The following is a 14,551-nucleotide window of genomic DNA, read 5'->3' as shown; positions in this document are numbered from 1 at the left end:
TCGCTATCTTTCTTTGTATACTTATGGTATTTACTTTAGTTTTCATTATGACATGAAGTTGCGTTGTTTTTCTGCTTTTTACTTTTCAATAACTCTGTCAAATGACCACTGTTGTGCACAAACTGATATCTAATATGTTTTGATTAATCCAACCCATGTACGCTTACATACTTTATTTTGTTGTACGCTGCCTGTAGTGCTGTCAGAAAGGGTCTTCAGGCACTTTCAAGCTGTTTACACAGCTTTTCGCCTGAAGGACCCCCAACAAATTGCAACAAAATGTTGGAAATAAAGATTTGATTGATTGATTGATATTGAATTCCCTATATATCAAACTTTTTTTCGGATCCTCTTCAGGTTCAATATGTCTGGGTTTGACTGTGTGTGTATGTATATATATATATATATATATATATATAATATTTGGTAACATGACGGTAATTACAAGGTAATTTTGAATGTGGAAAGCGCCAAGTATGCCGCTACATCAGAAATGACCACATGATAAATATGTTCTACGCAGAGACCCTTCCGGCATCGTGGTCACAAGCACTGACCGCCTCGTAGGAACTTTATGAAAAGTTGTAATAATTCTTTGATGTGTGCGGTATGCTGTCTGTAACCTTTTCTAACGATTTAAAAGAAAGACAGTTTTTGTGCTGGAAAGAGTTAAGTGAAAGGACAACGACGAACTTATCTTTTATTGTATTATGCGGTACTCTTATTGTCTTTGGGCGTAGAAATTTCCACCGGTATAGCCTTGACTGAGAGGCATATGCATGTTTTGATACTTCTCGCTGTTAGTTGGCAAAGGTTTAACAGCGCAAGTCCGAAGGTAAGCGCAAGAAAGTTTCCGTGATGGTACGAGTTTAATAATTTGCGTCAATATGTATCCCGTCGCCTTAGTGAGCGCCGACAGTTAAGCGCGTGCGTGCGGGGTAATAAAGAAACTACAAGCTGGGCCCCAGCTGTCGTAGTGGAAAGATGCACAGTAATTAAGCGGCTACTTCCGCTTCTTCTTCGACTTCTGACCCTTGCCCTTTTTGTGGTTTCCGTGGTTGCCGATCACGCTGCTGCTCGCATGGGCCTCTCTCGTTGGCGATGTCGCCGCTGTTTCTGGTGCCACTGGCCAGTGCTTCTGCTCCGCTAACTCTTCGGGTGCCACAGTAGTCGCGCCTGATGTAGCGGGCCCAGACAACGCGTCGCTCGACGGGCTGAGGACCGGTGAGGGTGGGGAGGCGACGGTGGTGGAGGCGGCCTCTGGGACCGCGTCTGTGGCTGGAGCAGCAGCGGCGCTGGGGCTTTCGTCGTGCTGCCGTTTCTCGGGCTCGACAAACGAGCGGCACACGTCAGGCAAGACCCCCGCTCGAAAGAGGGTCTTGGCGATCGCCGAGCCAAGCAGGAGGCTGGTGAGGCTCAGCAGCATGCACATGGTGCGGAACGGGAACTGCTGGCCTCGTTCGGCTTCGTAAAAGGGCAGCTGGATGAGCGCCGGCAGCTGAAGCAAGGGCTCTCCGCACAGGGTCCGCGATATAACGCCCACCACGAAGCCTGCGCGAGCGGTGCGTGAACAAAGCAAAAGCTCCTGCGAAGAGATGGTAGCCGATGCTTCTCCGACAAACACGTTGCGTTGTTACACTGAACATTAACAAGACGCGTATTCATCATAACGGTTATCATCAGTATCACAAGTGCCAGCGACGCTGTATTCATTATGGGGTCATGAGGGTAGAGGCCCTTCACATCTCCAACGACGACATTTTTTCCCAAGCCAACCTCTCCTGATCCTTTCCTTCGGTCGTTTCTACTCCCCTCTATGCCCGATAACAGATATCTGCTATCTGTTGCACACACAACGGAGTGCTCCGTTGTGTGTGTTCCTCTTCTGTGCGTTCCTTCCAAATGTGGCGCAATTCAACATGTAAGCCAACATACTATCTTCGGCAAGGTCGAAAGCTCGGCTGGTTGGTATGGTACCGTTGGTATATGACAGCACGACTGACGAAACACAGAGAAAAGAAAACTACAGGACAGCACTCGTCCTGGGGTTTTCTTTTCTCTGTGTTTCGTCTGTCGCGCGGTCATATATACCAACGATACTGTTTTCGCTTGAAGCTATAAAATGCTCGTGACACGAAATGCCCTCATATACCATCAATTTTGTTACATCATCAATATCCGAAACTTTCGAATAACGAACCAAATAGTGTCCTATTCGATTTAGTCTTCGACTCGAATAGTCACTATTCGTAAATACGAATATTTTTCGAGTACTTTTCGCATATGTAAGAGCGTGAGCTGCGCCCAAATAAAGATAAAATTGGACCAAAATACGGTAAGTCATTGGTCCCCGCGGGCAGAGCAAGAACATAAAGCATGAGAACTTGTTAGTGGAGCAGGCTGCATCCCTTAGGTAGCCATACTTTACAGGCTGTACAGCGATCATTTCCACTCTTTGCAGAGCCCTGTGGATACGAAGGAACTACTACTTTGCTCCAAATGGTCCATTTGTGATTGTAATAACCAACGCTTCATAACATGTATTACCAGAAAGTTTCTCATTTTAAAAATACTGAGATGTGAACGTCAGTTTATGTTATTGTGATGACGGCTATTCATTATTTGAAAACTATACGAAAAGTATTCGATATTCGATGCGATTCGCTTTTTCCACTATTCGATTCGTATTCGTTTCGGTCTGAAAATCACTATTCGCACAACCTTATTATTTAGGCTAAGATTGATGTGTCCCATTCAGCACATACGTGTTGCGCTAAAATAGCTACGATTTTGCATAAAATCAACGTGCAAAATAATGTCCCGGATATGAAGTAACCGCAAAACGGTCTTACCATTTTCGCACATCCATCTATTCCCCCTAATTTGAGCGGTAACACCGCGCGGCACCTCAACTACCAGCATTCAAATCGATTCCTGGCTGCAAACAGCATGTCGGTGAGTGCTGTCCTCTGAAACTCTAAAGTTTTTGCCCTTCGTGCGATAATCTGTGGATGAGCCAGAATATTAGACGAGCTTTGCTCTAAGACTCCGACAGTTCCTAACGCGTCTCAAGGACATCAATTTTTAAATAAATCGCTACCCAGATAGGATGACTCTCCGTTGCGTTTCTCTTGACCGAAAACCAATCAACATTTTCTCCTTTGAATAGAAATACTAGCGTCCTAAGCGTATATGCACCAGCATACAGTATAGGCACTGCAAACGTCCAAGCATTTCTAAGGCGCCGAGTGCCAGCATAACAACGGATTTGTTAGTTTGGCGAGGCGTCATTATTGCCGGGAAACAAAACAAGACGAATGGACTGACCGAGGACAGCGCCGTAGGCATTGCTCCGTTTCCTTAGGTAGAAGAGCGCGACGAACTGTGGGAACAGAAGCACGTAGACCATGTCTGAGGAAAGCGTCCACAGCCCGAGCACCGAGCGCGCGCTGATTGCTGTGGCCGTTGCTATCACCCCCACTACCCAAATCATGCCGCGCAGCACCAGCGAGATCTCCGTGTCGGAAGCCTGCAAGGTCAGGCGCGGGCGGAAAGGCGTTAACGCAGGAGCGAGAACGCAGACAGACTGTACGTGTTTAAGCTGGTTGAACTTTCTGAAGGCCTTTCTCCCACACATACAACACACTAGATGCGTGATCTGTGTTACTTGCGCACATGCACAAAACCGCAGATTTCTGCAGCGTCTCTCTTACACCGTTCATCTCCTCTCCTCTCCGCGCCTTAGAAATGCACTCTCCCATTTCTTTATCCACTAGCACTAAATATGTGCACCACTATATGAACCCGGCAGCAAGGAAAAATCGTGTAGATCGGACGCACTGTCGGAATCGATGTAAGCAATGCTTTGGTAAACCGGCAAGACGAAACGGCAGGTCTTGATAAGAGACGCGCAGCAGACTTCAGGAAAAAACTTTTTTTTTCATTTTGCAGGTATTTCTTTCAAGCTTAGAAAAACATTTTATTTATCACGTATTTTCATTGACCCTTTTCCTCTCAATATAATACTTGAGCAGTTGATTATTGAGAAATAACTAATTCGTAATTAGCCAAAATACAAAAAGTAGTCTAACTGGATCCAATTGATGGCAAACAAGATTACCTTGGTTTTTTCCAGCTAAATGGCACTTGTATAACTTAAAATTTTGGCACAAGTGGCTTGGGACGTTCAGTACATATAGGTGGCCGGTTGCTACAGACCAGTCATTCGATGCGGCAAGCACAGACTCCGCGCGCATCACACATCCCTGCCTTCAGCTGGTACAACTTCAAATAAAGTGTTTGCGTTTCTCGTGCTGCACGTAATCCCGCCTTGCGTGCACCCCCCACCCCCCATCCTACATAAAATTATACCATGCCTTTCTTTAAAGTGCATGCCGCCGCTGGTATGGACAGCTCACCAGCGGTAAACTGTCCATGGGCAAGGTAGACTCCCAAAGTGCTTCCACTAGGCAACATTAAGCTTCAAAGTTCCATATTGACCGAAAAAGATTAGGGTTATCTATATAGTTCATGAGTGTCCAAAGTGTTTTGTTTGCCACGCAGGCCGGACTAATTCCTCTACGCCAACTACCAGACTACATAAATTTGACATAGTAATAACAAAATACCCCAAAAATCAAATGCAGCATGCCTGTTCGTTTCTATTATGAAATAGAACATCGCGATAATTTATTCGTTAGCTTTCAAAAAACCTTCAGCAGGTCTGTACAAACTGTTAGGCAAACATCAATAACTGCGTCAGCTCAGTACGTACGCACAAATGCCTGCAATGATTTCGATATGCAATCTCTATCTGGTGCCAAAGTTTTCACAGAGATCACCCAAGTGCATAATTATCCATGAAGGCTAAAACTACAACTGGAACTATAAAGAAGGTGATCGCGGTAAAGGTGGTGTTGCCTGGTAGTTAGGCACCAGAAAAAGCAGTGTCTTGGCTGCGCTTTACAGAGAACCACTTGAGCTCACATTGATTTAACTCACGAAACGATCCCGGCAATATTGTTTTTTGCAGCGCTTGCCATCAATACTGGCGGCGATATTTTTTGAGCCCGTTTCCGTAAATGTCAAAGTTTGACGTTCAATCGCTGCACTGGGGCCTATCAGGAACGCCTTAGTGCAGAGATTCGGACTGCTTTAATTAACTGAAACTGTTTTAGCATGCATCAAGTATAGGAACGCAGATGTTTTCAAAATTCTTTCCCACCTGCCGCAGCAACACAGTGGCTATAGCAATCTGTCGCTGAGCACGAGTTCCCAGGTTTAATTCCCCCCCTGCGTGGTGGCATTTCGGTGGAGATGTAAGTCAAAAACGCTTGTGTACATAGCTTGAAGTGCATCTTGAAGAATCACGGGTAGACAAAATTATTTGGCAGCCCTCCTCTAAACCATTCTCTAGGGCGCACCCTCCTGTACACACACTGCTCACGCACTCCTCTACCGCGTCTACGCAGCTCGCGTGCTGCATTGGGACACTAAACTCCACAACCGGAAAACCATCCTAAAGGAATGGGATCTGCGTGGCGGCTATAGAATCCCACCCGCTCGTACAGCCATCCACACAGCCTTATAAAGCGCGCCACTGGCTTGCTCTGGTCTACGTCAGTGGTGTACGTCTACATACCGTCGGCACCGGTTTCGAGAGAGAGAGCTTATGGATGGGCATGCACGGCCACACATGCGTGCACAGATCCCACATTTCTTTGTTATATAATAATAATAACAATGATAATTGTGCTCGCGCGCTCTTGTCAGCTGTAGTTCGCCGTCGTGGACGCTTTCGCTGGTTGCGGACAGTTTAACAATTATAATGCGCCCCATTGTCACCTTTTCGGTTGTGCACGCGCTCAGTAAAGACAAAAAAAAAACAGTTTCGCCCGTAAGGCGAAGCATCGATTGCAACAGCAAATTAGTAGACAGCTACACGAAGTAAGCATAGTAGTTTAATCGGCCGTATAAAATTGTACATTCGCTTACTAACCAAATTAACGAGCACGGTAATATACGCTCACAAGCAAACATGAAAACATCTCACTCGATGGCCGCGGAAAGTCACTCTCAAAACGCTGGAGTAAGGAAGCGCAGCAGCAGCAGCGCTTCACCTTTGTGCTGCCTCTCGCTTCAATGCGAACTAAGCGGCGAAGACACGGCGCACACGAATCTATCCGCACTCGGCGAAATCTGTCCCCATCGCAGATCACTTTCAAGACAAGGCACACGCGGCCACGCCATACGCAACAGCCGCCGGAGCTGCACGCCCCCGCCCCTCTCTCGCTATCCCCCGGTGCCTTGCGCGCGATGAAAGACAGCGCGCTTCCTCCCCGCGTTCCCTACCTTGCGCGAGCGAGGATGAGCCACCATTGTTGGCTCACCCTCGCACGCTTTCACTCGCGCATACAGCATACGGCGCGCGGCGGCGATGTTAGCGCCCTTGGACGTTATACGGAGCATCACGGCGACGGCGACGCCGATGGCACAAATGCGCCTGGAGTGTCCATATAGTTGCTATCGCAATGAAAGAGGCAGAGAGAAAAAAAAAACAGAAGGATGCACGCATGTACAGTGCTGATCGATTGAAACGCGATACTCAGAGCGCATGGCGGCCGGCGCTTTTTGCGTTACAGGTGAGCGCTGAAGGACCGAACGCAGGTCACACTGCATCACAAACACTTTCGCTTTCATGCGACACACCAGCTCGGTGTCCCCAGTTCCCACAGTTGGCGCATAAAAATCCAGGCAGCCACACGCCCGAGTATCGCGTTTCAATCTCTCAGCACTGCTCAGTCAGTGCATGCCCAGTTATAAGTTATATCGAAACTAGTGGTCAACGGTAGTAGTCGTTGACAAACCCGGAGCACGCCACTCGCCCGCTCTGTGTAGCCGTGTGCACGTCTGTACTGATCAGCAGAACAACCCAGCCACAGATCAAGGCCAACCTCTTTGAAGTGAGTGACTTTATGTTGTCAGTGTGCAACCAAGGCGGGCTTTTTTTTAGCTTTGTGCTCACCGTGGGTCTGATGATGAAATGGTAGACGTTTCTTGTGATGAGCGACGAAGCACTGAGCATGGACGAGTCCATCGAAGACATCACAGAGGCAGTGATGGCGAGCTGTCCCAGGATGGCTACCACGGATGGCGTCATGTAGTGCATCGCTTGCGGCAGAATGTCCTTGCTGAGTTCCTTGGACAGGTTGTGTGCGCCGCTGTAGCCCAAGGCCGTGAAGTCTGCGTGAAAACAGACAATGTTGCTGATTACTCATTCACCGAGCCAAATCATTGGGTGATGCACTCGAGGAGTGGAAACAAGCAATACGGTTGATATGAATGTGTCGGACATGACATGCAATCAAAGAACAAAGTTGCTTCGCGACTGTGCTGTTCAAAACAGCACTTCTCTCCTGATGAAGAATATTCCATCTTGAGAATGTAAATTGATCATAACTGCAAAAAAGCAGTTTGGGATAATAGGAAACAAGGATAAACAAATAACTTCTTTTGATGTCACACATTCGATATTTTTAGTGGCAAATACGTTTCAAGTTTTCCGGTTGACCTTGCCGATACTAGTAAAACATAGCTGATATTAGCAAATATGTTTTCATCATGTAACAATTTAGGTTCGGCCGTGTGCAGCAGACCCGCGTCGTCGTTCATATGTTAAAATGAAAAATGTACTGCCACATAATTAAAACAAGCAAATGGAAATCCAAAATGTCAAAATGAAATGCAGAGTTATCATGGAAAATGATTTATCATTTACAATAAACATCCAAAATTATGCAAATTGTGCGAGAAATGAAACAGAAAAAGGGCGTGGGCGGCGTCATAAAGGCCTTTCTTTACGAGCTTCTATTGTTAGCAGTGGCAAGTTATTTCTGGCTTGTAACGAAGCACGCTAGCTTTTTCATTCCACAGGCATCACCTTCCAGACAGAAAACGGTCCGGTATTGTGGAAACCATGCTGAATGATTCCTAAAACAAGAATCTACTTACACTCGACAATTACATTCAAGCCACCTATACGGCATCAAGTTCAGCTCTATAAACTCGAAACAGAGCTTCAATGCATGTGGCCGCGTGAGCAGAAATGCATGACATGCCGCAAGAAAAACCATCGTCCCTTGTGGCCTCGACATTGTAACAGGAGGAGGGGGTATTGTAACTAAATACTTAATTATACAAGATTCTACAAACTGAGTTCTCTGGAAAATACACCTCAACCGCACATAATACATGAGTGCTACTGTTTTTATGAGCAAGCGTACATGGCTCGCCGGTGAAATCACCGATGCAACGTTTGAAGCCGCGAAGGAAGCGGAAGGATGCATTTTGGAAAAAGAAAAAAGAACACGTTGAGGGTATTTAGCAGATAAATGTCTCCAATGTGTTATGTGTGCATAGTTTGATGTAGCTCTTTGTTTTCGTAAATGCGTCAGGTAAAGAGAACACCATTCGATTCCGTGAAACGATCAGCAGTAGTAAAGACTGCTTAGGATTGCGTTCAACTTGTTCTACCTTGCGTTTTCCTCGTCTGAGTGACGCAGATTCTAGTAATAATTGAAGGTACTACACATCTTACGTAGATATCTTACTTACGAATAGCCTTGTGAAAATGCACCCAGAACAGTCGCCTTTCAAGCAAGCGCATCAACGCGCCGCATGCGATACGAAATGAAGCGGGCAGTAGCGGCCGCTCGCTTCGCTCACTAATGGCGGCCGAGAGGGAGGGGCGAGGAGGAAACGGCGCGGAAAGGAAGAGTTTGCGCTACTTTTGAAAAATACAGGGACCTTACGGGGAAGGAGACAGGAGGCGAAGCGTCGCGGAGGAGGAGCTACGGTGGCTAGAGAGGAGGGTTGGCGGGTATGAGAGAAGTGACCTTAAAACCCCTTGATCTTGAAAGCAACGACACTCTCCTCTGCGCGCGCTTTCCTCCTCAATTCTCCTCGGATTTGTCCCCTCCCCCGGCTGGCGCGGTGCGCACGGCACGCTGAACCCTCCAGTGGCTCGCCGCAGCGGCATTCGAATCAATGCGCGCGCTTGTTTATTCGGACCTTTGAGGCGTTGTTTCTTCTTTCTGGGGTTTTACGTGCCAAAACCAGTTCTGATTATTAGGCACGCTCTAGTGGAGGGCTCCGGATAAATTTTGACCACCTGGGGTTCTTTAACGTGCACTACAACGCAAGCACTCTGGCGTTTTCGAGTTTCGCCTCCATCGAAATGCGGCCGCCGTGGCCGGGATTCGATCCCGCGACCTCGTGCTCAGCAGCGCAACGCCTTAGCTGACTGAGCAACCCCGGCGGGTTTTGAAGCGTTGTATGGGAATTTAACTCTTGTGAAACTGTCATGACGAAAGTATGCTTCCGATATAACGGCGTGACAATTTTTATTTGAAGACGCTTCGATGAAAACAAGTGGAAGCACTCCGAAAATATGTGTACCAAGCAGTGGCTGAGCGGTGTACCTCTGTCGCCATTTGGGCTGTTTGTAACGCGGAGGTGTATTCAGCGCATATAATGTAAGCAGCGCAGAATATACAAAAGGATTTGTTTCATAATCGTGGCTCTAAAAAGCTGAAAGAACGTAAGCAAGAAGAAGTGTTAGTTTATTTAAAATGAATTCGTCGAAAGTATTGGGCCTAAAGCCTTTGTACCAATGCCATTGTGCAAAATACATGCTGTGTTTGCGAAAGAGCCAATACAGAACTTAACGCACGCGCCTGTCTTCGGGCACGATAAAACTACGAGAAATTCAAAAAAGAAATAGAAAAAAAGTTTGCTCAACGGAAAATTCTAAGACTATGACACTTGATAATGAACTGACAGAAGTCAAGATGTAATGTTTATCAGAATTCAGGGAGATTATGAATAGCGCGTGCCTTGTACTTATGAGCATCCGCGAATAATACACACCCGATACGTAACTTCGCTTCTGTGTGTATGGCTATTTACTTCACGGCTGCTGACAAATATTATTAAGCGGTTGTTAATTGACTTTTTGCTTTCGCTTAACCAACTCACGTTCATAAGCCTATATGCAGGAAAGAAAATATTTGTTTAGTTTATTTCAACAAAATAATTATTATTTGCCCTTTTTCCACGATGAAAATCGCTACAGAATGATCTAGGCGGCGCCGAAGATTGCGGACCGTACCGGTAGGAGGTTAAAAAAAGTGTCACGTCAACTACGGGATATATAGCAACTAAACTGTAATTTTCTCCGTATTTCAGCGCGGTATGTCTATTCCTTCTTTAATATTTGTTCCACATTACGGTTTCATTTATAACCAAATTTCGCAGTCCATTGAATTTCATTATGTAGTTACGGTACGTGAACGAATACTATAATTTATAAGTATAATATCATTGCAGAGTGCCTTCCGTTTTTTTTCAGCATTTCTTGCGAACTTCGCATCTCTTTGCCGGGAGGTTTCTTTCTATTGGCGCCGGCTGATCCGAGAACAAATAAGGAACTGCGTCGGGCTTCAATTTTGTTCTTTCAATAAGCTTGCAATACTTTCGGCTAAACCTGATAGTCAAATGGAGCTGAAACATGACAGTGATCTCTGAGTATATGCATGGTAAGAAGCAAATTTCTTCCATTTGAATTTGTTTGCACTCTTGGACAGGAAGACGGCACAAGCATGCACATTTTTATTATACATGTAAGTAAAGGGAAACACCACTCATCTATTTATATATTGGGGTTCATGCTTTCGCAAGTGTACGTAAACAAAAATAAACAAAAATGTTCGCCGTATTGAAACTTTGTAAGGATAAAAGCAGCACGCAATAAAAGTAAAACAGTTCCTTGGCTTCACAAGTGTCCGGCGCATGGATCACAGACACACAAGCACAGACACGCACGCGCACCCACGAACACAAGCACGCACGCACATACACGCACGCACAGACACATACACACAATTACAAAATAGGAGTTACAGGCATTAACGTATCACTTAAATACATTTGAAAACTAAAGCGCACGCAAAAGCACAAAAAAAGCTTTGTCACGGCACGAAGAGTAAGAAAAAAAGTTCAGCGACCTAATATATGTACAGGTATAGGTGCTCTGTATTCAACTGAACGAAGAGTCCGGTTTTGCACATAGCAATAAAATCTCCATGCAACTTCACCCACAAATATGAGAAAAGCTGTAAGATTCACCTCGCAAAGAACGACGTGCTTAGAAGAGGCGAAATCCTTACTCCCGATGCTATGGAGCCACTGCTTCGGCGCACGGCATTCCTTTCTCCTCGGGGCAAAAAAAAATAATGCTAGCCCTTTCTCTGACCCGCTGATGCATTGAAACGCGCAGCAGCAAGGCATTTCCACGGAGAACGAAGCGCAGGTTCCCACGGAAAGATGGAAAACCTAGGAAACACACGTTCGGAGCGGCAGGGCGACCACCGCTTGGAAGGCGCATTGCGGGCACGACGAAATAAAAATACGCGAAAGGAAATATCGCGCCGTTTTCGTGAGGTCAGGGTCACCAGACGGGGTAGTATTGCGCGCCGCAGCCATTCAGCGTGGCGGAGGCACTGGCTCAGCGAAACAGGGGGAGAAAAAGAGGAGGTTGACGGCTCCGGCGAGGGTGTCGCGGCGTAGATCAAAGAGTGCCGCTACTTTCCAACATCAAGGGGTTTTAGGTATACGCAGCTGCTACCGCAATACACCCCCCCCCCCCCCCTCGGAGCCAAGTGCGCGACGGAAGACGAAGCGCTCCCTCCCCGCTTTCCTCCCTTGCGCGCGCGAGACTGAGCCGCTATCGTCGGCTCAGCACCGCACGCTTTCACTCGCGCATACAGGGTACGGCACGCGGTAACAATGTTATCGCCCTTGCACTTTCTAGAGAACATAGCGGCGCCGACGACGGCAGAAACTGGGCCCGAATTAAAAAAAAATCCTAAGCAACAATTCTTTGTAAGAATCAATTTTAGCCAATGCGGATGCCAGACATATCATTAGCGAAGACGTCTAGCCAATGGCAAAGCGAACTTACAAAGAAAAACTTTGTGAATATGGCCCCTCGTCTAGCAATTATACAGGATTGGCAGCCATACGCTTGCGCGTAACATGGTTTCACTAAGTGAAACGACGCTCTAAGTTTTTTAGTTTTTTTTGCGATAGCAATTATATGTACTATCGCGCTCAGTATGAGCTACACCACGCGAGCGCGTGGCCGAGCGCGCTGCAAGGTTGTACAGTAGCGCCGATCGTGGCATATTTCATTATGAGTCAAGTACATTATGAGCCAACTCATTATGAGCCAACTACAAATGAGTCGACCCAGAGAAAAAAATAACCAATGGCTAGACACCACAGCTTCCTTACTTGAGATAAAACAAGCAAAAAATGAGTATGGGTACAGCAAAACAAAACGTGAGTGAGACAGCACCACAGATTGCCTAAACTATGAAGACCACAAACAAAAAATATTGACACTGTATTAAGTGCGATCCACCCAAAAAAAACGAAAGTGACTAGAGTACTACAGTGCCTGTGGGCAATTTTTTTAACGAACATCAGAGAGCACCAACTGTTTCTAGCACTCAATGCAACACACTTCATATGAGTCACCTATGAGCGAGGAGACCTTGATGTGGTTGAGCCAGGAAAGTTTGGTTGCGCTGGTATATCTTGCGTAGAGTTTGATGGTTGACATGGTTGGAAGCTTGCGATATTGGAGGCCACCTCTGTTGTGACGAAAGGTCCTTGTGCAGGAAAGCTGAACATTGCTGGCTGGTGGCCTGTCATTTGCATCTGTCTGCTGAACACTTGTGACAAAAGGGCTTGAGTGCCTTGAAGGAAGGAGGTTGTAATGTTTGCCATGAGTTGATTCATGTTATTCCGTTCCTCCTGTAAAAGCTGCCGCAGCTGTTGAAATATCAATCCGTGTGCTGTCTTAAGAGCTCGGCACTTCTGCTTTGCTGATCAGCGAACAGTTCACGCAGCTCCGCGTGCTTGCCGTGTGTGGTGCGCTTCCTTGGTGGCTGTGAACAGCTGGCTTCTGGGGCTGCACGCAAACACAAGCAGTTGAATAGTTAACCTTTGTCACAAGAAACTAGTTCTAGTACAGAACATTTTGTTCTTTTCGCTTGTCACGTCATGGAAATTGTAAGACTTGCTCGCGAGGAAAAAAAAGGTTTGCTTTGGTTTTCCCTAATTTTCTGCCATTTCAGCATCGCAGATCTTGTGACGTCGAATTGTAATGCTAATTCACTCAAAATTGTACATATTTCATAGCAAAAATTTTCTATGCACAGCTTAAGGCACTAGAATGAATTTTTAGTAGCACAATCGCATTGCCCAAGTTAACGTTCACAGAATGTTTCAAGTGTTTTTGATTTCTTGCCCAGGTGAGCACGAAAAAGGTTTCTTAAAGGGCGTACGTGATTAAACAGAAAAAAACCCGTGACTTACAGGACTGTGTACTTCAGAGCGTTTCGGCGTCGTCATCAGCTTCACTTGCACAGGTGTCTGCGAAAAAAACAGCCTTCTAAGCGCGCATTGCGCAGTCTTGGTGCTAAATGCTAGTTTTAACATTTAATTACAATAAGAAGGCGGAACAAATGCATATTAGGCATTACCTACAAGAGCACCATTACATTCAACATGCTTGATTCCCCAGTTATGATGATTATGTCCGCAGTGGCACAATTTAATTTACTGGCGCAAACAGAGCTAGGCTTCTCCAGCAAAGTGGCTAGCGCCAAGCATGCAAATGACCACATATTTTTTGTAAAGGCCATACTCCTAAACGCGAGTCTACAACATTAGGAAAAGAAGTTTCTGAACTCGCCCGCTGCCCGCCGCAGTGGGATCTGCGGGTAGCATCGAGCGGTACACATAGGGATATCGGTCTGTTCGGCTGTAATCGCAGTTGGTAATCTTTTTCGCGGGAAGCTTGTCTACATAACCTTTGCCCCCTGTAGTTTGTTTGGTCGCACCTTCTGGACGCGCCTCGTAACAGCTGCGAGCTGCCGTGCATACGCAACGTACACGCGAACTTTTACGCGCTTTCGCGCTGTCCGAAAAGTACGCGAGTGTTATGTTGAATTCGCTTACCGGCTCGGGAGTCTTCATTTTCGTTCGGCTCATTGCTGGTGATCCCGTAATGCAGCGCTTGGCTCATAGCACGATGCGCGAGTAGAGCATTCATTTCAGAAAACCACTGCCAAGTGGATTTTCCCGCGCCGCTCTTGCTTTGCTCTAGCAGCTCCTAGGGCATGTTAAAAGAAACAGAAAGGTGTTCTAAGCAACCAACACTATCACACAGGCCGAGACGGAGAAGAAATAAAATTAGAAACGTACCTTATTGTATCTGGACTTCAGGTTGTTCCAGTGAGTCCGCAGTTGCTGCCAAGACCAATGGTAGCCGAGCGCCGCCATCTCGGCTTGTCTTTTTTGAAAGTGTGCCTGATTTCGTTGACGCCGGGAATCCAGCAATTAACTCATGTTCATCTCACTAACTATAGCTAAAAGGGATGCTGTTTCCTCGCGCGTAAACAAAACGCGAGTTGACACTTTCTCG

At 46.4% G+C, this 14,551-nt stretch overlaps 1 protein-coding gene across 1 annotated transcript in view; it reads right to left on the bottom strand.

Annotated features, from left to right (window-relative positions):
• Positions 1-1,003: 1,003 nt before the first annotated feature.
• The window catches only part of LOC119443113 (high-affinity choline transporter 1-like), a 42,117-nt gene continuing 28,569 nt past the window's right edge, over positions 1,004-14,551 (bottom strand). The window contains exons 5-7 of the mRNA XM_037708267.2: positions 7,025-7,242; positions 3,328-3,529; positions 1,004-1,551 (exon numbers count right to left, since the gene is read on the bottom strand). Coding sequence (XP_037564195.2) covers positions 1,004-1,551; positions 3,328-3,529; positions 7,025-7,242 — 968 coding nt within the window. The remainder of the gene's footprint in view (positions 1,552-3,327; positions 3,530-7,024; positions 7,243-14,551) is intronic.

This window comes from Dermacentor silvarum, chromosome 1 (genome assembly GCF_013339745.2).
Source record: "Dermacentor silvarum isolate Dsil-2018 chromosome 1, BIME_Dsil_1.4, whole genome shotgun sequence".
NCBI lineage: Eukaryota > Metazoa > Arthropoda > Arachnida > Ixodida > Ixodidae > Dermacentor > Dermacentor silvarum.
The sequence above is the reverse complement of the archived record's forward strand: the minus strand, read 5'-3'. Positions and strand labels throughout refer to the sequence as shown.